At 45.5% G+C, this 25,317-nt stretch overlaps 1 protein-coding gene across 1 annotated transcript; it reads left to right on the top strand.

The window, feature by feature from the left end:
* The first annotated feature begins 151 nt into the window (after positions 1-151).
* Positions 152-25,317, top strand: Tace (ADAM 17-like protease Tace). Its single transcript, XM_077683380.1, has 21 exons — positions 152-494; positions 717-858; positions 928-1,061; positions 1,527-1,719; positions 2,483-2,726; positions 4,835-5,029; positions 7,926-8,064; positions 11,311-11,421; positions 14,253-14,258; positions 14,326-14,444; positions 14,535-14,604; positions 14,718-14,850; positions 17,955-18,059; positions 18,446-18,508; positions 19,363-19,436; positions 19,506-19,621; positions 19,926-20,004; positions 20,205-20,293; positions 20,427-20,483; positions 21,429-21,679; positions 22,154-25,317. The coding sequence occupies exons 1-21, from the start codon at positions 431-433 to the stop codon at positions 22,368-22,370; spliced, it is 2,601 nt and encodes an 866-aa protein (XP_077539506.1). The 5' UTR covers positions 152-430; the 3' UTR covers positions 22,371-25,317.

The following is a 25,317-nucleotide window of genomic DNA, read 5'->3' as shown; positions in this document are numbered from 1 at the left end:
TTTTTTGTCTTAAACGGGGGGGGGGGGGGGGGGGGGTGAATTTTGGCCCGTCTTCCCGTTGACGGAGGAAAGAGAAGCTCCCATATCTTGCTGCACATACGTGATTGCTAGCGCGTACCCCAACATGAACACGCAGCGCGAGCAACAGTTGATCCAATAATTATAAATTTATATATTGTAAATTGTTATGTGAATTTTAGGTTTGTAATTTAAATATAAATTTATAAAGTTCCTAGTAACTTGGAAGTTCGTGCCAGGCAAAGGAGGCTATGGCCAGGCATGGCAGCAATAAATCAAGTGGGGCAACAATGACTTGTACTTTGACGTCAGTTCCGGTAGCGTCGTCTTGAAAATGTAAACTTCCTGGGAGTGTCCACTTTCGCGCTTCTCAAAATTCCCCGTATTCTGCGGCTTTGCGAAGTGCAGTCCGATGATGATCTCGTGGACCGTCTCATCTGCGATATCGTGCCTAATTATAGTCACTCTAAGTCAAGGTAAGTAGGGCAATATCAGCCCCGAGTCGAAAGTCATCGCTGTCTCGGCTGCAGCGTACAGATTATTCATGCGTGCAGCGAACAGATTATTGGGTGCCCTTCGACGATCGACATGTCCTTGCTGTTTACAAACAAACCGTCGCAGCTTCGTTTGATGCCACTGATGTCGTCAGTTCATTCGACGGCTACATTCTGACCGGAATCACGATTTCTCTCTTGCAGCAGCAAACATACATGACCAGCTTAAGTACTACGAAACTCTAAAGGTCACCGATCTCAGTCATTCCATCACGAAACGAGGCACGCAGCCAAGCAAGCACAAATTCAACACCATCAAGGAAGTCAGCTTCAAAGCACATGGCAGGTGAGCGCGGGCAACGAGCCCGAAAAGCCTGTTCAATTTCCCACATTCGTGAACATTTGTCTCGAACAGGGATTTTCGGCTCATTCTCAACCCGAGCAAGGGCTTGCTGTCGGCTCATTTCAAAGCGTACACAGTGGACGGTTCCGGAAATAAGAGGCCTGTGTGGGTTGACCAGAACCAGTTCTTTGAAGGCCGGGTGTTCGGTAAGCGATCACTTATGTGCGTTATTCTTCCTAGGGGGGAGGGGCATCGCTGCGCAGCAGATCGTACTGTACGAGTCTTATGCGCAAAAAATGCCATAATTGTTGCAAAGTGACCACCGGTTAGTGTGTCAAAAAAAAGAATTTACAAAGAATCAGACCATACAATCAATGTATTTATTTCAGATTTTATTTTCTCTCAATACAATTAAAGACGAACTCTTACCAAAATAGTGAATTTTTGCTAATTTTAAGTGCTCTTGAAACTGTTTGATAGATGCTAAGGTTTCGAAATTTGCTGCTGTTAGCCATGTAGTTTTGACACACCCTTGCAACGTGCCTGTGTGCTTACATTTTATACCCTGCCATAGTGATGCCCATTGGGTATCAACAATGGTTACTTGCAGGAAGTAGTAAGAAACGGCACCCAGGTCTGATATCAGTACACTTTGCAATTCTCTTTTTTAGGGGAGCTTGTCTCCAATGTGAGCGCACACATTGACGAAGGTGTCATGACGGCTTCCATACGTATCAAGGACGATGTGTACGTTGTAGAGCCCTCGTGGAGGCACCTACCTGACGACAATAATGCAACCATGATTGTCTACCGAGCATCAGATGTCAAGTACTCTTGGGATCCTACACACGGAGCTCAGTCTTTGTGAGTCTTTTCTGTCTTTTTGTGTAAGCCAATACAGTAACATACCATACTTACTGTGTATTTCTTGAGGTTGAATTGTTAGGAAGGGGCCTAGGAGATGAGGCGACCGCAGTTGCTGTTAGATTTGTTGCAGCTGTCGAGGTGGCTTCATTCATAGTGACTCGCAAGAGGTTCTTACCTGCTAAGGCGCAACTAGCAGCCATAAAAAACTGAACGTATAATAACCCCCACACAACTATGCATATTCTTATTGGTGAAAACTGATTCATTGTAAAGTTTCTCAAATTATACTTTGACTGGCAGCTTTCATATTTTAGTGACTTTTACTTCAACAGCAGTCAGTGCCAACTTTGATCTCTTCGTGTAGCTCACTAGTGCTGTTTCCTGTCCGAGAGTCAAAGAATTGTGCTTTGTTGTGCTGTCTCTGTCAATAGCTTTTGTGCTCTACTTACTAAACCCTTAAGTCATAATAATGGTATTTCCAGCAGTGCATACATAGTCCAGCCCTCCTGACTTCTTTTCTAAAACCTCTCGAGTTCCTTTTATGCCTCCTGGCTTTTCAACAACCCTCTAGGGGTGAAAGAGCGTATTCTATTACCAGTAGTAGTAGTGGTAGAATTCATTTAATTGGCACAAGGGCACCAAGGGCCAAGGAGTGCCAAAACAGAGAAATTTGTTTCCAGTAGGAAAGGATGAGGCATATCTTTATTTGCTAAATTTCCTAATGTCCACTCAAAACTTATTAGCTTCAATGAAACTGCAGAACCAAGTACTGCGGCTATGTCAAGGAGCCCGGCAATGCTAGCGAGGCGACCGGCGACCTGTCCGAGAACTTGAGCCACTGGGGAGACGGCAGCAGCATGACATCCCACGTGCAGAAGCGGCAGGCCATGGAGCCCTACCACTGGGAACCTGTGCAGACACGCTGCTCTCTGCTTCTCGTGGCCGACCACCGCTTCTACGAGAACATGGGCGGCCGCAACCTCAAGAGCACCATCAACTTTCTGGTGAGGGGCAGAGCGCACCTTCTCACTTCGGTGTGGGCGTTGAATGTTGCTTCGAAAGAAAGAATAGAATAATATGTCAGGTGATCAGATGCACTCATGCACACTTTCTCCTCCTCAAGCTGCTCCTTATGCTAGTGGCGATTGAATGATCTCTCTCGAGAAGGGAGCGGTCATGATAGGGTGACGGGAGTGCTTTTTGGCCCTACCGTCCACTCCTCCACCACTGTCTCTCGTGAGGAGCTGGATCGCACACCAACTGCTTGTTCTGCTCCACACTAACAGGGTGAGCAGGATGTCCGAGCAGAGCATCTTCCGTAGAGAAGATCGTGATATTGCTCCTCACATTTGTCAGCCGCAGGCCATCCTCCAGTTTGAAAGTGAAGGAGGCTGCGATGGTGACGATGTATTAGCACATACATGCATTGAAAGTTCTGCTTAGACCCTGGCATCTATCATAGTCTATGATAAAACTGATATACAGTAGCTGTTCATTGTAGACAGATTTGTATGAATGTGCCTGCCATTCAAAGCAAGCAGTTTCGAGGGGAAGCGGTTGGCAGATGGACACCCCACATCAGAAAGACTGACTCTCATTGCAATGGCACGATATTTGCGCAATGCAGGGTAGCACATAACTAATAAAAAATGGATTGCACAGTTCGTAAGGGAAAAACTTTGTTTTTTGTCATATGTACAAAATTTTCATCAAACTTATGAAGTGTGCATGAACTAAAAATACACACGACTTGCATGAGTTGCCCACTTGAGACAAAGCAAAGTGGTTACTTGAATAAAAGGTGTATGGCACACAAAACTTTCTGTGCCAAAATTTCGTCTGTATAAACAAGTGACAGAGTTTGGCCTGTGAAGTAAGTGTGAAAAAAAGCGTTGCTTTGCCATTTAACATTTCATAAATGCCTAGTCTTCAGATCGTATATAGAACGTGCGCATTATAGTGTGTCTTCAAGAGACAAAGCAAACTGAAGCAAGCTGCAGTGTTCTATCCTGCATCATAATGCAGGCTAACTAAAATACAAATGCATATTTTTAGTAAACTTACCTAAAAACAAACGTGCATATTTTCAGTAGATTTACCGAGGCACACAGCAATTTAACCTGGTGTAGTGTCTCAGTGTCCAAAGTGTTCTGCTCCTAATTGGGAAGTCACAGCTATGTTCCTTGGTCATCAGAGTTGTATTCTTGTAGGAGCGCAACATACGCGACATTTAGCGCACTTTAAAGGAGCCATGAAGACAAAATACAAGTTGGGTTTATTAGAAAGACTGCTTAGTAACGATAACAATGATACCAATATCATCGCAATCTTCGAAAAAATAACGGAGATATTAAAGAAAACGTGTGAAGCAGTCGCGACCCCCTAGCCAATTTCCCGCAACTTTTCTATGACGTCACAGAACCTTGTTTGTGCGATTGGCGGCCGCCTAACTGACCTGTCGCGACGACACATGACTGGGCGTCTGTATTGGGGCCTCTAGTTCTATTTGACTGTATTACTTGAATGCTAACGTGCAGTTAACGCACTGAAAATTATGTTTTATTGTTGGCCCGTATGACGTCATTCTTGCTCATAACACGTCACTGTGGCGCAACATTTGAAAGCTTCTGAATACTTTTTGCTTTTTTTTTTTGTTAAAAAAACATGTTTTGAGGCTGTAATGCAGCTGAGTGAGATACTGAATCCTAGTTCCTTCAAATTAAACGAAGTTGTATTTTCTCTTCATGGCTCCTTTAAGGAACCGCGGATGGCGTAAGTTAGTCTGGAGCACCCCACCGCCTTTTGCCTTGCAGGCGAGGAAATATACTGGGACTTTGATTTCTTTTTATTCTCCCCAGTGTGAAGTTAATCCAGTTTAGCGAAATCCTGCAGTAACTCCTATTCAGTTAAATGTGGTATTTTGGGGATTTTTGTCAATGTTGGCATCTCTAGGGGGAGGAGTGAGGCACGTATGCGCCCGACTCCTCATTTGAGTGCATTCGTGCAGCAGTGGATGTCGTGCGGTCCAGTTGCTAGGCAACCTTGCAGCTCGCTTCCCGTGCGCGTGAGCTGTTGGGGGGGTGCCCCACTGGAGCCTCTCCTCCTGCTGCAGATCACGCTCATTGACCGCGTCAACAAGATCTTCCTGGACACGGAGTGGAGGGACAGCGAGCGGCACCCGGGCTTCCGGGGCATGGGCTTTGTCATCCAGGAGGTGATGGTGCACACCGAGCCCACGCCCGTCCTCCGCAACGAGGTGCACTACAACATGGCCGGGGTCACCTGGAACGTGCGGGACCTCCTGGAGGTGGGGTTCCTCCTCCGCTCCCGGAACACCCAGGGCACATCTTGCACTCGCTCAGAGTTGACGTGTGCAGTGTGATGAAACAGTAACCCCTCGTCACAAGAGACACTCAAGGGGCCTGGGAAACGTGTCTCTTGTAGGCAATGTTTCTAACGTGGCAAACATTCGAAAACCAACCAAGCAGCTTTCATTCAAGTGTCTCTTGTAACGAGGTTTCACTGTACTGCTAATGTTTGGCAGCAGGTATTCTTTTGTGCGTGTGTTTTGCGGCTAATTTCTTTTCCTATTATGATTTTCTGCACTGTTTTGTGCTCTCTTGCATTCTTGCAATGTGCACAGCCAGTAACAAGTGAAATTTAGTGATACTCATCCTTCATAAGCTGGGGAAAATAAAACCAATGAATTGTTGCTTAACATTGTGAACACTGATTCGCTAGTGCAACACTAAAAGCTTAAAAATAACGAAACACACAAAAGAACAGTGGGCTGCATTTTCTGGATTTTGTTTCTTGCTGCCAGTAATGCACACTTGTTTTTTCTGCACATTTATTGGAAAGTGTTGTCGAGACATTTATTTTTCGTTTTCAAAAGTGCGTAGGGCTGACTTATCCTCCTCTTGCAAATTATTTGGTCTAGCTGTGTGGCACTCTCAATAGGGCTGCTAACATTTTGTGCATGCTGTGGACATTAAGTAGCCGCCTTAATGCCACAATGTGTATTTTCTTTGCACTTGGCTACTAACTAACCAAATGGTCCATCATTTTGTTGATTGTCATCTCTGTGTGCACTTGCAACTTCAAAGCTGCCTCTCGAGTAATACCTAAATTGTTTTTGCCTTTAGGGCATTATCTATACAAAACAAAACAGCAACAACAACAACAAAAAAAAACAGCCAGTGACAGCAGTACTTCCAAAGCAGCCATAAACATCTGTTTCTACCCAGAAATATGCTGATTAGAAATTCTCCGTTCAACCGATTGTATAAAACAGGAATTTCATTGTGCCGCTGTGTTGCCTTTTGAAGCATGCTGTAGTTGCACATTTCCTCATGTTACGTGTGCATTTACTGTTATGGAGTCGTGTGCTGTCACTTTCACTTCTGGTTGTGCAGCCCGTGTTGGTGGTGGTGGTGGGTGCATGCCTGCCTGACCCGGTGTGCACGGCGACTGCACGCGCGTCTCTGTTTGCAGGCCTTTTCCACAAAGTGTAGAGCCAGCACGTGCTTGTGCCACCTGTTCACAGACCAGTCGTTCCGAGACGACGGCAATGTGCTGGGGCTGGGATTTGTGGCCTCTGCTAACCCTTTCTCCCTGGGTGGCATCTGTAGCCAAGGTGGTTGGCACTCTCCTTTTGTTGTGGCCAGTGACCGTCTCTCCTCTCCGTTCCTGCTCTCCGTTCCTGCCTTGCTTTCGCTTGGAACGCTCCCCAAAGCATGGCAGGCTTAGCATGTGAGCATAGCGCATTGGAACTTGAGTTACGCGCAATTCATTTTGCTGTTCGCACATTCATAGTGCAGCAGATGAGGCCCAAGATTTTTTTTTTCGTTTCTCTACTGCGATACTATATGCTGCCATCTCGTACATACACTCTGAACTGTGGCAAGCTGCAGCTTAGGCAAGGTCGCAAAGCACACTCACAAACAGAAACAAAAGTGCCCCTGAGCAGACGTGAAATGCAGGCTTGTTGGCTTGGTGAGGTTGGATTGTGCCCTCTGGGTGATAATGGGTTTTCATCACCCATTCAGTGTCATGGAAAATACTCTTTTATTGCCTACAATTTACTACAGTGCTGTTCCATCCATTTAATCATGCAGTAAAAGTGTTGGAGCAGTGTTCCAATGTGCTCGCCAAGCACATGCGTGCCCTATTTTTTCTTTTTGTGTCTTTCAGCAGAGCTTTGTCTTTCTTGCAAGCCTACATAATTTTGTCTGCCCCTGTCGTACTCCTTGCTTGCTTTGTGGGAGAAACAGAAAAGGTATCTCATTGATTGGAGTGTTAGGAACTTGCATGTAAATAACAGTTTAAGTGCCATACAGTCATAAGAATAGCCTACAGTACAACCTGTTTACCATAACACCATTTTCATTGAGCTCTAAGAAATGCATACGGAACATTAGGTATGTCCTTGCCATACAGAAATGGTTCTAAAAGTGCTCGTTCAGTTCCTACATGACTACAGTTGGGGCTCACCAGTGTATACTTAATGGCTGAAATCGTGGGATGCAAGTAGTAGCTGTGCACCACCTAGCACTATCACACAGCTGTCAAATCTAGAGAAAGCTGACAGACTAGAGTTATAACTGTGTGTTTTTAGTGACCCTTCATCTGTCAGCCTAAGCATGACGTTAAAAGGATGCTAAAGGCAAATTCAGGATCTGTTTTAACTCAAATTGACCCATTTATAGTTTTCTTGCAAATTTTTGGCCAATGAAAATTGCCTTCATTGTTTAAAAATAAACTAAGAAACCAGAAATATTTGTCTTTTTTTCCCTCATTTCTTCGAGGCAGAATAAAACATAACATATTGTGGCAAGCTAGTTATGCCCTTTAGCAGCAATCATAAAAGCTTTGTGACTCAGCAGCCTAGATTCAGTTCTTGCATGTTTCCAAGCATACATGCTAATGTTGTTTTGTTATACTTTCCAACAGTCCACTTTCTCAGCTTGCCGTGTTATCGAACAACTATCACTGCTGCGTGCGTAATCTCCAGGCATGCTGATCTGTGTTTGTTTATTTATTTATTTTTGCCTTTGGCGTCCCATTAACGTGCACCAGTGCTCCCTGGATGCTGCATGTCGGCCGGGCTGTACTGGGTGCCCGTGGGGACCTAACCAAGCGTCATTGGTGGGAGGGGGAGTGCACTAACCCTTTTGGGGTGGGGGGGCCTGCTTGGCTGGCAGGTGTTCTCTCGCAGCCTGAACCACCGCTGGTTCTGCCTGGCGCACTTGTTTACCGATCAGAAGTTTGAGGGGGGCATCCTGGGCCTTGCTTACGTGGGCTCCCCCCGCCGCAATTCCGTGGGCGGCATTTGCAGCCCCGGTATGAGCACCTCTCTCTCTCTCTCTCTCTCTCTCTCTCTCTTTGTACCCCCCACTGTTTTTGCACTGCCATTGCTAGGGGGCCCACAAGGCCACTGTTAGAACATTGTTTCTTGGTGGATCTGTTTGCAATGCATATTGATGCCGTTAAATTCAAAATTCAGTTCCGTTGTTTGTTTTTAATCATGGTCTTTTCAAGGCACTGTGAAAAAAATGTGCGTCCTTGCTTTATGTAAAATATCTGGCCTTTGGTGCATTGCTCATATCTATTCTGGCACCAAATGATGTTGTTTTCACAGACACACACACACAAAAAAAAGATACCAAGAGAATACTCTGCCACCCAACGTCAGCGGTGGTGTCATTGGTGACGCACCAAAAACAGAGAATTCAGTGCATGGACTCTACGCTACTTTCAAGGGGTGCAATCGTACAGAACCAGAGGCACGACTGCAGTCGCTCAAGTGTGTTTGTTGGCATTCGCTCTTCTGAGTGGCCCCAGTTGCACAAACTAGACCAGGTGGCATCACGGGGCAGTTCTCTCATCTGTTGTCCCTGTACATACTAGCTTGCACGTGACGTCACCGCAGCCCTGTCTGGAGCACTGCTCTCAGCTTCCCCAGTGCTGCTCGAGATGAGGAAGTGCTATTTTTAAAATAGCTTATTTAGTTTGCATTAAAGTCATTGGGATTGTTAATCTTATGCAGCAGTCTTTCGAATAGACCAGTCTTCTACCTTGCCTTCATGGTCTCTAAGTACCCTAAAATACCGAGCTAGTAACCCCCCAAAGCTTGTAGATAATTGGTCTAGAGATACGGAGGGGGCTGTTATTCTTATCGGGCCCCAAATTGAAGATGGCGGCACAAAAGGGCGGCGACCATGAGAAAAGCACTGTAGCCTGCATTACTGAAGATGTATATTTACGACAATTCATCTAGTCAATGTGAAGTACATTCTGACATTCACATTGGCTTTGAACACTGTGGCACCCAAAAGCCTGAGAAAAAAAAAAAAAAAACGCTTTTGGATTGGTTGTAAGTGGGAGGGGGTGCTTGCCCGGTCGTGTACAGAAATGCTAAATTCCTGGAAAATTCTGGGGGGCGCTTGATCGGTATTTTATGGTAGTTCATTTTTTAAATGCAGAGCATTTCAGTAACTCACGATGTCACCCGCGTTGACGTCCGTAGTCGTAGTCCGCACCCCTCCCCCTACACTATATAAAAAAAAAATACTATCCGGCGCCTGGTTTCAATCCCTTGACCGTGCGGGCGGAACGCAATGTACATGGTGCTCTACCCACTGCGCCACAAAGCCGACACAGAATGGGAGGCTACGAACGCGCCTTATATCCTTGACTCATTCAAACTACGTCAAGAAGCTGCTGATACAACGCATTGACTACCACCAACTCCCCAAACGCTAAACGTTAACGCAGTACACCCACCCCCTATGCGACGCATTTACTCGAGTCCCCCTCGCGGGGAGATGGGCCCAATTTTTCTTTTCACAATTTTGCGTTGTGCTGCCCCATAGCAGCAGAAATTAGCATATGGTAAAACTATGCCTAGTATGTAACAATCAGTGCCCTTCACTATTTGTTGTAGACCCCAGTTCATTAGAGTAGATCTAACATCGATTGATTGTAGGGTTTAACGCGCCTATGCAATGCAGGCGATGAGACGCACTATAGTGGAGTGCTCCGGATTAATTTTGACCACCTGGGGATCTTTAATGTGCGCCGAAATCCCACACACATGGGCATTTTTGCTTTTCGCCTCCATCACAAAAGCAGCTGCCGCAGCCAGAAATCAAACCCACAGCCTCAAGCTCAGTAGCACAACGCCTTAGCCACTGAGCCACCGCAGATCTAACATCTGCACACTACCTTTCTAGCACACTCTGTCTCACGAGAGGTCTTCGATTAGCTATTCAACTCTACCGTGGCAGCAGAAGATGTACGGGTTACAAAGTAACGTTACTGTGTTCATTTCCTTGTTCTTGGTACGTGTTTGACTGTCTGTCACGGTGCAGTGTGAACCAACCAGTTCAGCTTCACACAGTCATAATGACTTGAATTCAGCCGATTTTGGCTAGCCCTTCACACTTGGTCCTGCAGCACAAGCACAATGGCATTGTGGCTATGCGCCCCCGCTGCCTGTGTGCCCGGGTGGAACTAAAGGCCGGGATAACGTAGAACCTTTAGCTGTGCTTCTTCATAAGGCTCAGATCACAGTGTACTACCACGGACAGTGATTGTTCTAGGCCCTATAAATCTCTTCGTTCGGTTGCAAGCTCTAGCTGTTAAACTGTGCAAACACAATTGGGTTTTCGCCATTTGCCGCTCTTTTTCTTTTCTTTCATGCTGGCTCTGCTTTCTTTTTCTTCCTTTGTAGTTGCAGATCACTTGTTTTTTTAATAACTTGATTATATATATGTATATACCTTACTATATATATATATATATATATATATATATATATATATATATATATATATATTGGTAAGCTTGCATAATTTATTTGTGTGTGTACATATGGAATCAAGTTTGAAACAGGCTGTAATTTCAGCTAAAGCCTATGCACACTTGCTTCCAAGACGAGGGCATTTTAACTAATATCAAGTATGTGCATCAAGCTTTGTAGAAAGTTTGGAATGAAATCAGCAGTTTTGGGCTAGTAATCATGCATTGAGTGTGCCATTTCTTTCGGCCTAATTAACCAACCATGCCACATTAAGTAGTTTACCCCTGTGGTATTGATTTAGCTAATGGGTTGTCAGTTGGCACTCGCAGATGAATCGGTGATTACTATGCTATGTTATTTAACATGTAGGAGGCCTTAGTGAAACCACTTGTTTGCATGGTAATTTTGTCTCTATATAAAATTTGTTTGCTACCGACATTGAGAACACGCTTCTCTAAGTGCAATAAGCATAGTCCTTGGAATATTTTGTTGTGCTTGCCACTAATTTTGCTCTCTCTGTATTTCCACCATGTTCAGCTTTGTCAGAAAGTGGGTTTGAGCTGTGTTCAGAAGAATCTTCTTGAATGAAACTTGATCTGTAATGCCTGCATGTTTTTTTCTTTTTTTCTTGTTCACTCGTGCTCCTCGTCTTAATTGCCATGACTGTGTTGGCTGGCCAACCCAGCGCTATTTTGTGGGCTGAGAATCCTAGGGAACTTATTTTCGAACATTGTGCATTTTCAAGCTTGGTGAGAAGAAAGGGTCTAATGAGTATTTCCCACCAGGTTATGTCAAAAATGGCTACACATTGTATCTGAACTCTGGACTGAGCACATCACGGAATCACTACGGACAGCGTGTGATCACTAGAGAAGCTGACCTGGTCACAGCACATGGTAAGAATGGTCCCATCTTTCACCGATACTAGCCTTCTTTTTCTCAGCGCTACTTTAAGAGGTGTTTTTTAAGTTGCTGAGTACACCTGTTGCACATGCAGTTAGAATTATTTTCCATGATAGCTTGGTTATTCATTCCACGTGAAACGTCCCAGCCCAAAAATTGACCATCGCCAGTTTCATTGAAAAGCTTTGTGCTAGTTGGCTATTAAGTGTAGGAGGTCTGCACAGAGTATTTTCGTTGAAAAAAATTTTTCCGTCATTTGAGCGATCCTTAAAATTTCAGCAAACACTCAAAATGTGGTTGGAGATAAATAAAGAGTGAAACTATGTAGAATGGCAAATAATATTTTAGAACATTCTGCTTGCATTGCTTTTTGATGTGGGACCATGATTGAAGCCTTGTAAGGATTTTTGGTGTTGTATTAGCCAAGTAAAAATGCAAAAAATGGCACGTTTTCAGGAATTTTTCGCGAAGACGCCATGAAAGCTTCAGTGACATGGTCTTTGATTGTCTACTAAAAATAATTTAAGTCGATTACAGAGCGTACTTTTTAAGCAAATTGCTTATAAAGATGCAAAAAAATGCGTCTTTGCCAAACTTCAGACCCCAAAAAAAGCACCAAGGCCCTTAAGGTAAAATTATATGAGATGGCTCATTATACGCATCAGCACTTCAGCTTTCAATTTAGAAAATTTCTTTCAAGTAAATTTTGTTTGAGGCGAGAAAAAAATTGTTAAATTCACAATCAGCCACACCTGTGTCCCCAACTGCGAACTCGTACGTGCCGCCGGCCTCTTTTGCGCAAGGCATGTGCACACTTGGCTCTGTGCTAAATAAACATTCTTTGTGTCGCTTGACATCACAAAAAATACACCGTAAACGGCATACTCCAGCCCGCCACTTTTTACTTTTAAGTCTTCGCACAGTCACTTAAGGGAACAGAGGGAGTGTTTTGTAGTACCAACCTGACTCAGGTGTGAAGGAAGAAGGACCACAGAGTCATTGTTTCCAGCCCACCGCACTTCACCCAGCCCACAGAAATTCTCCGCAGGATGCCTTTCACTGCAAACAGGAAATTTCTTGCCACCTGTTTCTTTTGCCTTCTGTTTTTTCATCCACACATGTTCGATGCTTCACCAGTTGAATAGTCAAGATGAGAGAAGGCTGCCTAGTTGTTCATTTTTGTTTTGTTACCTGAATTTCTAAGGAGCTTGAGTAGGATGCAGCGGCAACACCAAGTGCTAGAAGTGTAGCTGGTCTGAAGTGATATAATGGTCGCGCTGCTTTGATTGGGATTGCCATGGCAAATCTTGAACCAAATTGCAACCTTGTTTCTTGTATTTTGGAACTTGGAACCCAGATTACTGTTATGGCTTTGATGATGTTTTTAGCCCAGGCATACAGGCCCTGTGGGGCCTGAATTTGATCTTGAAAAGGTCTCTGGAGACTTGCGCTGCTGCCAGACTGCCAAGTGTTCTGCCGACGCCGTCACATGCCCTTTTGCCATGTGAAGTGGCAGGGAAATTCAAGTCTGCCGTCGGTTTATGGTCCTCCCCATGGTAGCAGAGAGTCAAGGAGTACTTTTCTTTTTTTTTTTTTTTTTTTGTATCGCGAAGAAGCTCCGTCAGAGGAATAATGAATTTTTTTTAGTTGAGGTAGGTCTTGTTTCTTTATTCCGAGCACTGCGCTCAGAAATATGTGAACTGCAACTGTGCAAAGTGACTGTGGGAAGACCCATAAATAATAGGTTGCGGACTGGAGTATGCCATTTATGGGGTAGTTTTTGTGATGTCAAGCGACACGAACAATGTTGGTTTAGCAGGCTGCCACAAAAAGGGCCGGCGGCACATACCTATGTGTTCCGAGTTGGGGACACAATTTCATAGTGGGTGCAAGTGCAGCTGACTGTGAACTTTAAAAAAAATTTTCTTGCCTCAAACAAATTTTACTTGAAAGAGATTTTCTAAGCAAAAGCTAAAATGCTGATGTTTGTAAAAAGCCGTCTCGTGTAATTTTACTTTAAGAGAATTGGCGCCTTTTTTGGGTCTAAAGTTTGGCAAAAACGCATTTTTTTGCATGTTATAAGCAATTTGCTTCAACAGTATGCTCTGTAATCAACTTAAATCATTTTAGTAGACACTCAAAGACCATATCAACGTACGATGGAAATATTACGGCTAAAGCTATCATGGTGCCATTGCAAAAACTTCCTGAAAACACGCCATTTGTTGGTTTTTACTTGGCTAATAAAACACCAAAAATCCTTACATGGCTTCAATCATGGTTCCACATCAAAGAAAAATGCAAGCAGAATGTTCTAAAATATTATAAACAACGCAAAATGTTGTCAAATGTTTTAAACAATGCAAGCAGAATGTTCTAAAATATTATTTGCCATTACATTGTTTCACTCTTTATTTAAAATTTATTATCTCCAACCACATTTTGCGTGTTTGCAGAAATTTCAAAGAGCGCCCACCCAACGAAAAAATTTTTTTCAACGGAAATACTCTGCAGACCTCCTACGCTTAACTACAGAACTAGCAGAATTTTTTTCAGTGAAATCGGTGCTGGTCGATTTTTGGGCTGGGGCGTTTCGTGTGGAATGACCCAGCTGCTGCTTCCTGCAGTCAATTGCAAACTTAATGCATTCCCTAATCGGGTCCCGACGAGGGACTAACTTACTGTTTGAGTGGAAGGTTTGTGCGCTGCTTTGCAAGCATGACATGCGAGAGCTATTTGCCAGTTGTCAAGCGCACTAAGCCGGTTCTCTTTGTTCCTTCCTTCCAACCACTGTGCGCCACTTGGGGCTTTCAATGGGACCCAGAATTTGGTAAGCATGCTGCTGGCACGAGCATGAAGGGAAGTAGCAACCTGAATTCTTTTGTTTTTACCTGTAGGTCATAATTGGGGCAGTGAACATGACCCCGACTTGCCTGAATGCTCTCCAGACTCTCAGCGTGGTGGCTCATATTTAATGTACACTTACTCTGTCAGTGGATACGACCCAAACAACAAGGTTGGTCCCACTCCCAATGATTTATGGAGTGTGCGAAGGCTGCTATCGTAGGAGTGCACTTCTTTTCTTCTTCTTGTTCTTTTCTTCTAGAAATTCTCCCCGTGCAGCGTTCGATCAATCCGAGCAGTTCTATTGGCCAAAGCGAGCAAGTGCTTTTCAAGTGAGTTCTTTTGTGTGGTTTTTGAGAGTGCGATTCATTTGCCTGCGCGCCACGGTGTTGCGTGGCTGCGTCTGAGGGCGAACCTGCTGACGGGAGGCCGCGGGGCGTTTCAGAGCCGGAGGAGTCGTTCTGTGGGAACTCGTTGGTGGAGGAGGGGGAGCAGTGCGATGCGGGGCTCATTGGGAGCGAAGACAGTGACCCGTGTTGCGACGAGGAGTGCAGGCTCAAGCCGAATGCAAAGTGCAGGTATGTCGAGCTGCCATGGTCTCCTGGGTGGATAGGCCTTTCTGCTTATGGCACCAACAGTCAACGTTGTGGCCGGCCTTGTGTTTTTCTTTCATTTTTTTTTTTAAGCATCCAAGTGTCCAGTCTTGAGCATATATGGGGCTACATTAACTGCTTATGTGCGAGTTTCAAGAAACCCTTGTTCAAGTCTTGTTTGCATCCTTTGTGGCCGTGAAAATAAATGGCAGCACGTTTTTGCTTATGTGCTAGCTTGCGATGCGCTAGTTTTAGGACAGTGGTGCACAGCAGCAAGTGTGTCGCAATTATGGACATTACGGAAACAATGAAAACACTTGTGCCTTTAATTAAGTGAGATTTTAAATTACATAGTCTTACATAGTTGAGGCAGTTTCATATTGCGTGATTTTGCAAAACTCCATGTATATATATATATATATATATATATATATATATATATATATATATATATATATATATATATATATATATCTATATATATAAACGAATTAGAAAATGGGAAATGAGGGGCTCAGTGAATTAAGACAGAGTAAGGGTTGGCAGTCAAGAAAACCTCGGAAAGCAAAGGGGGGAATGTGGTAGATCATAGAAACAGATGAAGAATTTTTTGAGTCAGAAAGAAAGTGGTGAAAAAAATGCCCGTTATTCTGTAAATATATATATACACACACACATACACACAAGGATAGGTCGGCAGTCTACAACGCCAAAGGAGGCATAGGGGTGTGGTTAAGCTCTTTTTTTTTTTACTACGGTTAATGACGTTAACATTTTTTTAAATATACGGAAGAAAGAAAGAAAGAAAAACACGCGCCCAGAGTGGGGACCGAACCCACGCCTTTCGAAAGGTGTGGGCTCGGTCCGCACTCTGGGCGCGTGTTTTTCTTTCTTTCTTTCTTCCGTATATTTAAAAAAATGTTAAAGGGGCACTGACACAAAATTTTGAAGGCGAAATAACTTCGGAGATAGATTGGTGTGAACACATATACATCATCTGCAAAATATCAGCGGCGAATACAGCCTAGAACATATTTAAAATCAATTTTAAAGTGTGCGAAACGCAACCGAGCAGCCAGCAGAGGACCACGCGCAATCGACATCCCCAGGATATTATGTAAATAAACAACATCCAAACACGTCACGAGTTTGTGTTTGCAGCTTCCGCACTGCTGGCGTTTTTCGCCGGCTCGCCCGGCTCGCCGCTCCAATCGGAGGGCCGGAGGGCGGAGCTTCTGCTCTCGAGAACGAACGACCCGATCGTTGGCGGCGGAGGCGCCGTGATTTGGTCACCTCATCGGGCAGCTGGCCGCGACTAAAGTTCTACAGCGATTCCAGGCACTCTGTTTCAATTACTTTTTATTACCATTGGATGCGAAAACGCGCCGGGGGCATGAAAAGCCCACTGAGCTAGTCGCACGGTCGCTGTGCAGGCGGCGGCCACGGCCGCGAAGTGGCCCAGGCCGGCGCAGGTAGCTCGAGTGATAGCTTGTTACCGCTGCACGAAATTGTCCCCAAGTCCCGACCATGGTGGCTTACATGAGAAAGGAGTTAATGATGCGATGGCGGATTGCATTAAAAATTGTCATCTGCACCGCTTACGAGAGCGGCACTCGAATATCCGCCGCAGTGCTAAGCCGAACACATCTGTAGGCGGACCTGTAGGCAGACCGGCCGGCTGCTCCCAGAGCACGTCTTGCCACCCACCGTCTCGAGCGTCGCGCGTCGTTCTTTAGCCGCGGTAGCATTTGCACTCGCAGCGCCTGCGTCACATCCATGGTCGCTTTTTAATTAAGCGCCTCACGAGATCAGTAGGTGGGGGCATTCGCAGAAACTGCCGTCGATGCGGATTCGACAATGCTACGGCGGCTCTGCTCTGTGATATCCCTCCGACGGTCACGTGGTCAGCTTTGTTCACACAAAATCCATCGTATCGCGGCACCCGCTGAAACCGAAACTGCGACTGGCCGCATTGAAAATGCCTCTAATTAAACAACCGTCGCACGTTGAAGCAAATGAGGTTTCTACAGCTTATAAGTAGGTCACTAGCTACTTATTGCAACAAAAAAAACAAGATGCAAAATTTTTGTGTCAGTGCCCCTTTAACGTCATTAACCGTAGTAAAATAAAAAAAAGAGCCTAGCCACACCCCTATGCCTCCTTTGGCGTTGTAGACTGCCGACCTATCCTTGTGTATTTCCTCAACGAGCCCCTCATTTCCTTACTATATATATATATATATATAGATATATTTTTTTTTTCACATAATGATAGCTTTCCTAAGCTGCCTCACACAGTTGCTTATGTTGGTGTGTACCGTATTTTCGTGCATATAACCCGCTCCTGCATATAATCCGCACCCGCACTTTCAGCCCGTCGGAAAAGAAAAAAAAATCCTCGCGTACTGCACGCACATTTGGTACAGGAAAGGCTGCACTAAAGCTACCACACATCACATACTGTGTGGACAGAAAAAGCGTATATTTCGCAAGTAGAATACACTGACTGCAAGGCGAAAGTCACAATTCACTAAAAACATTCAGTTGTTAGAGTGCACTCGTCCTTGTTTTTTCTTCCTTGTCCTTGTATGTTTTGCGCAATCGCTGCCACGGAAGGCTTAGTCAGTGTAACTGCATAGGAGCTTCACGGCGCAATGCGCATTGCCGTGAAGCGGCACTAAAGGAAAAACCCCCACATATTAAATCCGCACCCCCACTTTGGCACTGAAATTTTCGCATTTTTGGTGCGGGTTATACGCGCAAAAATACGGTATAGATTCATTCACATTTAAACTAGAAACCAAGTTTCGAATGCATTCAAGTGGCAGTGCAGCGAATTGTTCCTGAAAATTTCATCCAGATTGGTGCACTGGTCCAAGCGTTGACCCCTCACCCCATCACCCCCTGAAGGACTGTTTATAAAAGGTTCACAATATGTGTTAAAATCATCACGATGGTTATTCTGATGCGGCAGTCTTCCGAATGAGCCCAGCTGGTATTTTGTCTTGGTGGTCCCTTTAACAAAACGGTGTTTCTGTCTTCTGATGTATTCTTTGTGACCACTCGCATTTTTGTTTTGTATTTCTCTAGTGACAGAAATTCACCCTGTTGCCGCAACTGCGACTACTCCCAAAACGAAGGAGCCCTCTGCCGGGAGGCACAGCCCAACGCTTGCAAGAACGAATCTTTCTGCACATATCCTTCCCAGTGCGGCCTGACCGCCCAAAACACTGCTTCCAGACCTTCCGCAGAGCTGAGCTGCTACCTGAAGTTGCTTTCCCCAGTCTGCCACTAAGCCTTACTTCCTCCACGTGTTTGCCAACACTTGTGTGGTAATCCTGTTGCCCTCAAATTGCCCAGCTCCTTAGCTACTCATGACGAGTCAGCCTGATGGGGCCATCGTGAGGAGCTTCATCAGTGATAGGTAATGGAATCATGATAACACCTTGGCAGCTAGAGCCCTGCATGGGTAAGATACCTGAGGAACGAAACAGTCGCTGGTCCCTTCAGGCACTGTCTGACGTTGTTATGCACTGTTGTGAGTGGTGAGAGCGCAACTTGTTCCTTAACGACGTCTGCACTGGCAAGTCGGCCGAGTGCCCTCCCTCCCCGCCCCAGTGGGATGACAGCCCATGCTTGGACAAGTGAGTCACGTGATTGCCCTAGTGCATTTGAGTGAAAGGGGCACTTGAGTGCTGTTTTGTGTAAGTGCCAAGGGTTTGGAGACATGGTGTCATCTTCATTAGGGATCGTTCCCTTGTTGGACAGAAGGATTGATAGGTAGAACGCAGTTACGCACATGACCTACAGCAATGCCTCTAGTCGTGCAGTGTTCTGTCATTACAAAGAAGGGGTGTGGGTTGTGCAATATGTGGGGTTCTTGGGGGTGACCTAGCCAGTTCTCTGGCGTAGGCCACCACACTAGCTCCCGTCGTGTCACCACGTGGGCCCCCGCACCTACGGCAACCCTGCGAGGTTCACCAATATGAAAGCACAGTAGACAGGAGTGCCAAAGCACAGCCGTTTATTTGGGAACTCCCAAAGCAGGCGAGCACAAAGCTTGAAGGCGTTCATGAATCACGCCATCTGGTCGGGATCGTGAAGGGGAGGCAGGCACTCGCGGATACATAGTTTGCCACAGCTGCACTGTTTCGCCGATCTCCCAGACCGGCTCTCTGGCATCTCCCATCTCACTCTTCCGCACGCGCATGTTTGTGCAGCCAGTGCAAGGAACGGTGCTGCCATCTCTCAGGGCACCGTTGAACCAGCGACGCACCCGACCAGTTATTGGAGCATTGCTTCTCTCCTCGAAATGCGCACCGGCTCAGGATCGCGGGTCACTGGTCTCCACGATTCCCAGAGCATGTAGTGTGGTGGGCCTTGGGAGTACCTGCCTGAAACATTGCACTTGTATTGACATTTGCACTCACATCGAAGTGCCTAGTTGGAGGATGTCTTACTGAAGGGATTGCTTTTCCCTCTCTCTCGCTCTCTTTAGGGGGAAGTGTCGAGCAGGGGAGTGCATGCCGTATTGCGAGACGAGAGGAGAAGTTTCCTGTATGTGTGACACAGGTGAGACTCCCTTGTGCGTGTGTGTCGAAGGGGGACAGTGTGTGCCACTTGCTTCTCGCTGACTCCCAGAGGTGGATGCGTGCAAGCGGTGCTGTCGCCCATCGCACAATGCCACCTGCAAGCCGACAGAGCCTATGGAGATACTGAGGGACGGTACACCCTGCATACACGGCTACTGCGAGAAGGTGAGCCCTCTCTTGATCCACATCCTGCAGGCTTTATACTTCAGGTACTGCCTGCAGGGCTACATGCAAAGAATTTGTAGTGTTCACCAGTGCAAGTATCTCTACGATGCTCAGTGACGAGCGTTCCCCCACTGCTCAGTGTGCTATTCCCACCATGTGTGAGGAGTGGCATCAGACGGGATTGCACCTCGCACCAAACTATTGCTTCCCTACCAATGTTATGCAGTTATTTTAGCATTGCTTGGAAACTTTTGGAAACGCGTTTGTTATACTGAAACCTGTTCATTCCCCTCGTGAACTACAGGGCAGGTGTGAAAAAACAGTCCAAGATATTGTGGAGAGATTCTGGGATATCATCGAGGACATCGATATCAACACAGTCTGTAAGCTAATTTTGTCTCTATTGTGTATCCGTGGTTTGCAAAAATCTGGTGGCTTACGCTTGAAAAGGGGTTCAATCCCCAATCTCGGCTCATGGCCTTAGTTGAATATCTAGTTATGGATTGGTGGCCATTGGAGACATGCATGTTTTGTATTGTGCGTAGCCGTAACACGTCCCCTGTTGCTCTTCTCTTTCCTTCAGTGAAGTTTCTCAACGACAACATCGTGGGAACAGTGATTGTCGTCTCAATGATTGTGTGGGTGCCGGGAAGCTGCCTGATCAGTTATGTGGTGAGCAGCGTGTTTGTTATGCTTTGCATGCATCTTGGACATGTTATGGTCTGCCACAATTTTGGGAGGAGCTATTTGTGAAGTTGCAATTTGTATTTGGCGCCTTCCATGTTTGTGTTCTTCGGTGTTTTAGGACCACAAGAGACGAGCGGAGTATGAGAAGGCAAAAAAGACCTGCCGGAAACGTGACGTAAGGCCCCCTTGTTGCTCTTCTTGTCAGCACTTCGAGTGCCTGATGCTCTTTATGGTTGCCCTGCTCTGCATATCTTTCCTTCTCAGCTCTAGGTTCATGCTAGGAAAGTGGTAGCTTATATTGACAAAACTTGTTGCCCTAAGTTGGCACCGTTACAGGCATGGAATGGTGGAGGCATACATTGAAAGAGTAAGTAAACACATTGCATGAGGGAAAGCAGCTGGCTGCAGAAATCTGGGTTGCAGAGTTTTAGCAAACAAACAGGGCAGGTGCCATCACTGCCCTCGATGCTGGCCACGAGAAATTAGTGGTGGCTTGAGTGGTGTCAGGTTTCTTGACGAAGGGCCTTGTTGCAATGGGCGGAATGTTTATTGCTCCAGAAAGAGTTGTGCTTTCTGTACATGAAGACGGCCGAGGTACAATGTTTTTTATTCCTTTTCTTCGCCTCATAATACTTGTGCGTACGAAGATGGGGTGGTAACTTTCTGTACAGTATAAAACAGCACGCATGACTGGTGCCACGCCACCATTGTGTGGTGATGTCAAAGCAGGGGTGCTGTTTCTGGGGAGGAGTAGGGGGTGTGGGTGCAAGGGCGGGCCGCTGTGTACCATTGCCAATGTAATGGTATCACTGTTGTTACAGGCATCAATGCTAATTTAATTTTATGTAAATTCTGTAGTCTCTAGTCGTAGCAAGAAGCTTCCTTTATTTTGTCAGCTGTCTTATGAAATAAGAGCACCAACTTCTGAATGTAGGTGGCTCCAGTATGCATTCCATGCGATGGTAGACACTGAAGTACATGTGCGCATGATCACTACCCATGTGGTGTGCTGGCTTAGCCCAGAATTTGAACTGAAGGTGACACAAGGTTGTTGCAGAACTGAAGACACTTGTGAAATGTCCCACGGGCATCGTTCTTTTTTCTTTTTTACCTTCCATAGAGCCTTCAGCCATTTCGTCCTCCGTCAGACAGCAGTGTCAAGGTGGTGCACATCTCACGGCGTCAGCGGCCCCCACCACAGCCAGAGCCGCAGCCGCAGCCACAGCCACGAACGCAGCTGCCCATGCAGACAGCACCCGAAGAAGCGGTGTTGCCTCCGACGCTACGGCTACCCAGCCGGGTGGCTGCTGCTGCTGCTGCCAGTGGTGACTACTGGCCCTCCTCCATCCCCTATGCCAGCTCTGATAGGGGGTGAGCTGCTGCCAGTGGACCTCTTTCTCCCTTGCTTTCATTTCCTTCCTTTTTTTCGACGTGATAGTTTTCAGTGTGTGAAAGTTGGTGCAGTGAGCTCGCTATGGCTAGCCTTTTCTAGTGACTTGCAACCACGCCCTTGCCGTCCTTATAGGTTGCTTGCCCCTGAATGTTCCTCCCTCGCCCCTCTGCTTCCTCTCTTGTCTCTAGTTACCCATTCTGTTTGCTGCCCTGCCAAACTTCACCTCCAGTTAGTTCAGGCTAGGTTGCCTTTTACACGAGCTTTTTCCCACTTATGCTGCTGTTTATATTATCGAGCACAGTGCGTTTCATTGTCCTAAATGATCATTAGTGAACAGACACTGGGAGGGCAATTGTGTTATCAGTTTGAGTGGTACAGGTGCCCGTAGACTGTATAGACCGGCGTCCTGGTTCGCTTGTCATGCGAGCTGAACATCTCGTGCCGTGTTTCAGCGGTGGCCACGCCCCCCGGTACGAGGGGGGACGCCTGTACGCGAGGCCAAGCAGCGTGGCGGAGGGTGGCAACTACAGCAGGCACGACCCGTCAGACTACTACCACCACCATCCCCTTCACACGCAGAACTACGGGAGACCTGGCACGACCTCGGTTTCGTCCGAACGCCCCGGGAGTCGTTCGCGGCAGCACATTGAGAACTACACTGCCCTCTAGGCACCGGTGGTTGCTGTGTGCTCTCGCGCACCCTTGCCATGGTCCTTCACAGTTTCACGGTCATCAATGCAACTGTGTGGCTGCCAAGGCCAACATAGGTCTGGTCTGTTCCCAGCCGAAAGAAGCTGATGTTCATGCTGCTCAGAGCCTTTGGCCGGTCCACTCTCCTGAGCATGTGCTTGAAAGAGTGGACCTGAAATGCTAGCTCTGGTAGTACCGTCAATCCTTTGCTGGTAGTGCTAATTTGTCCGACACTGCGGCCATGAATTGCAGTGAATGGGATTTTACGGTTCTGCTGTGTTGGTGCAAAGCATTGGACAGGTGGTGAGCTTGACATGGAGCCATTGTTTTGTTTCTACGCCTGAAGTTTGGTGTAACTTGGCTGGTCAAGTGGGTGGCCATCGGCTGTTCCCAGCCTCTGGTTTGTCTTGAAGGGTTTCAGGCACTGACTGACCTTTGCCAGAACAAATGTCTTCAAAGAATCGAATCGGAGGGTTTTGTTGTGCTGGGCATGCCAATTGACAGCTTTCTTCTTCTTTTTTTTAATCATTTGTGCTCATGCGTTTTGTTCTCTGCATTCGAACAACACAATTATGCCCAGGGAAACACCTTCGCTCCTATCGGCAGGTTTTTGATTGCATTGTAGCTCCTGAAGGCAAACAACCATGCTTTCTCTGTGGACTTGACAGGAAGTTTTGTGCATAGAGAAAAGAGGGAAGTAATTGCTCCTTGACTTTTACTTAAATGATGAAATTGCTGAAGTTTAATGGAACAAGGGCAACTACTTCAAAGAGCAAATTACTTAAACTATTACAACAATTGTTTCTAAGTTTTGAGGGCTAACACTTGAAGGGTTTAGCTGGGACACTGAAAGTTTGATTTTGTGTCTGCTTAAAATGAATATGGATCCCCTTACCCGTGCTGGGACTAGAGGTGCACAAATATTCAAATTTATAACTTCATGAATACTGTTCACTACTTGATTTGATTCAGAATGCATGCAGATCCTCCTGGTTGCTTTTCTGCACAGTTTCACAGCCCCACAAAAAGCCCTGACAGTGTTTGCCAAGTTTTTCTGCTGCACTGATTTGCCTATGTTGTCCTAATCTATTTCATCATTTCTTGCGATATATATTGCCTAAAGCATTTTGCTGTAATTTTTTACTCATCATGTTATCTTCTTTACAACTTTTTGTAAGAAGTATCTTGCCCTTCGTAAAGTTTTTTCCATGCTGTGTTTTCATGAAAATAATTCATTTACTGCTTGATGCTTCGCATGTTTTAATGTGAATGTATTAAGTTCTTAGATATTTTATTTGCAGTCAACTTATGGTCTGCAATTGATTTGCAGACAGCAATGTAATGTTTGTGCCCTTCTGGCAAAACCTTTTTTCGGTAGCTTAGTTTATGACTTTTCATCTAATTCTTGACCTTCTGCCATAATCCTTTTCTTGCCAATTATATGCCAGAACAAAATGTTTTTTGTCCTGACAGCATTTTGGAGATAGCTATATGTATGCACAGCTAGGTCACACTTGCAGCCATTTGTACACTTTGCATAAGCCCCATGTCCTAGTTTTATTCCTTGCAGGCCTCAAGGATTGTTGCTACCCAGAGAGCCCTCAATGTAAATAATGAAAGGCTGCCTGTCCCACTTTTCAGGCACTGGATTAGTGCTGCCCATGTGGTATCAATCGTTTAATGCGCACTAAGCATTGCATAGTTGTTTGAAGAAACAGGAACATGCCTGCCCCTGGTGGTGCATTTGACATCCACCCATCCTCTACCCGTCCTTGAGTGTGTGTCTTTCCTGTAGCCTTATTGGTTGTCTAATCCTTGCAAGGTTGTTGAAAAATATCCTCCGAATCTTAAAAGTGAACCATTGTAATTGTTCTGTGCCTAATGAATGGCAAACGTTTTGGTTGGGCATCATTTTGGCCGATGAATCTGGCATGCCTGAGGATTTTAATCAACTTTTATTACATGTTCCTAACAACCTCTTCCCTCTGTTCCTAGAATTCTATGTTGAAATCTTGTGATTCTTAGGTCATCTTGGCAGGTCCTAACTTTGGTGAGGTTTGCCGAATAGTTTTAGCGTAATCATTTCACAAGCCCAGTGTTCACATTAACTGAAGGGTTGTGATTTTTACCAAGTATAGTGATGTGTTTACATGTTACCTTTGATAATTTGGGTTTTGCTCAGTTTTGTTGAGGCAGTGAAAAACTTGCGTCATGGATGTTGTTTTTAGGTTTTTTATGTTTGGCAACTTTGATTCTTGGTTACTTCATTTTGACCTTATCTTGCAAATATGCCAGAGAAAATGATAGCGGCTTCCCAAGATCAAGAAAAAGCAACAAACCTGCTTTAAGAGCAGAGATTGTATTTTGACTGCGGCTCGAATTACATCGACGTGCCAAACTGTTCAAAATGACCATGCATTGTAACTCACAATCAGCTTTACACTCTGTTATTGAGGTCATTTGAAAAGGACATCATCTAAAATGGAGCAGTCATAATTTCCTGGTCTGTTTCATGCTTCGTGGAGGCTGGATGTAAAGGAATGGATAGAGCACCGTGATTCTTATTCTTTCCTTGTTATAACCTGCCATGTTAGTCAGTTTGGAGATTGCAAGAAGTTGCTGATTTCCTGCCAATTTAAGTGCAGGCTTCGATGAATTTTCATGCTGTTTTTTTTTTATTGGGCACAGAGATGTCAAACATTTGTTGTTGTTTGTTGTGCCGTTGATATAATTGTTGCACAAGCAATCCTAAACTGTGTTTTGATTCACTTGTGCATGCCATGTGCTACGCCTTATTTATTCAGTGATCAATTTGTCCAACTTGGGGAAATATTTGTGTTTCAATTTGAACCATTCTAGTCACGATAAAGACTGAAAGTGTGATGCGTTGAAATTGGCAGTTCCGAATTACAACCATTTTACTATC

Source organism: Haemaphysalis longicornis, unplaced genomic scaffold, assembly GCF_048455015.1.
Source record: "Haemaphysalis longicornis isolate Haplotype H1 unplaced genomic scaffold, Haemaphysalis longicornis Haplotype H1 scaffold_9, whole genome shotgun sequence".
In the NCBI taxonomy this organism is placed as follows: Eukaryota; Metazoa; Arthropoda; class Arachnida; order Ixodida; family Ixodidae; genus Haemaphysalis; species Haemaphysalis longicornis.
The sequence above is the reverse complement of the archived record's forward strand: the minus strand, read 5'-3'. Positions and strand labels throughout refer to the sequence as shown.

What these genes read in the sequence shown, in the direction of transcription:
- Tace (XM_077683380.1), top strand. Translation starts at nt 431, where the DNA reads ATGATGATCTCGTGGACCGTCTCATCTGCGATATCGTGCCTAATTATA. An exon ending in AAGAACGAATCTTTCTGCAC is followed by an intron (nt 18,060 to 18,445) that starts ATATCCTTCCCA and finishes CGACGTCTGCAC; the next exon opens with TGGCAAGTCGGCCGAGTGCC. An exon ending in TATGCCAGCTCTGATAGGGG is followed by an intron (nt 21,680 to 22,153) that starts GTGAGCTGCTGC and finishes GCCGTGTTTCAG; the next exon opens with CGGTGGCCACGCCCCCCGGT.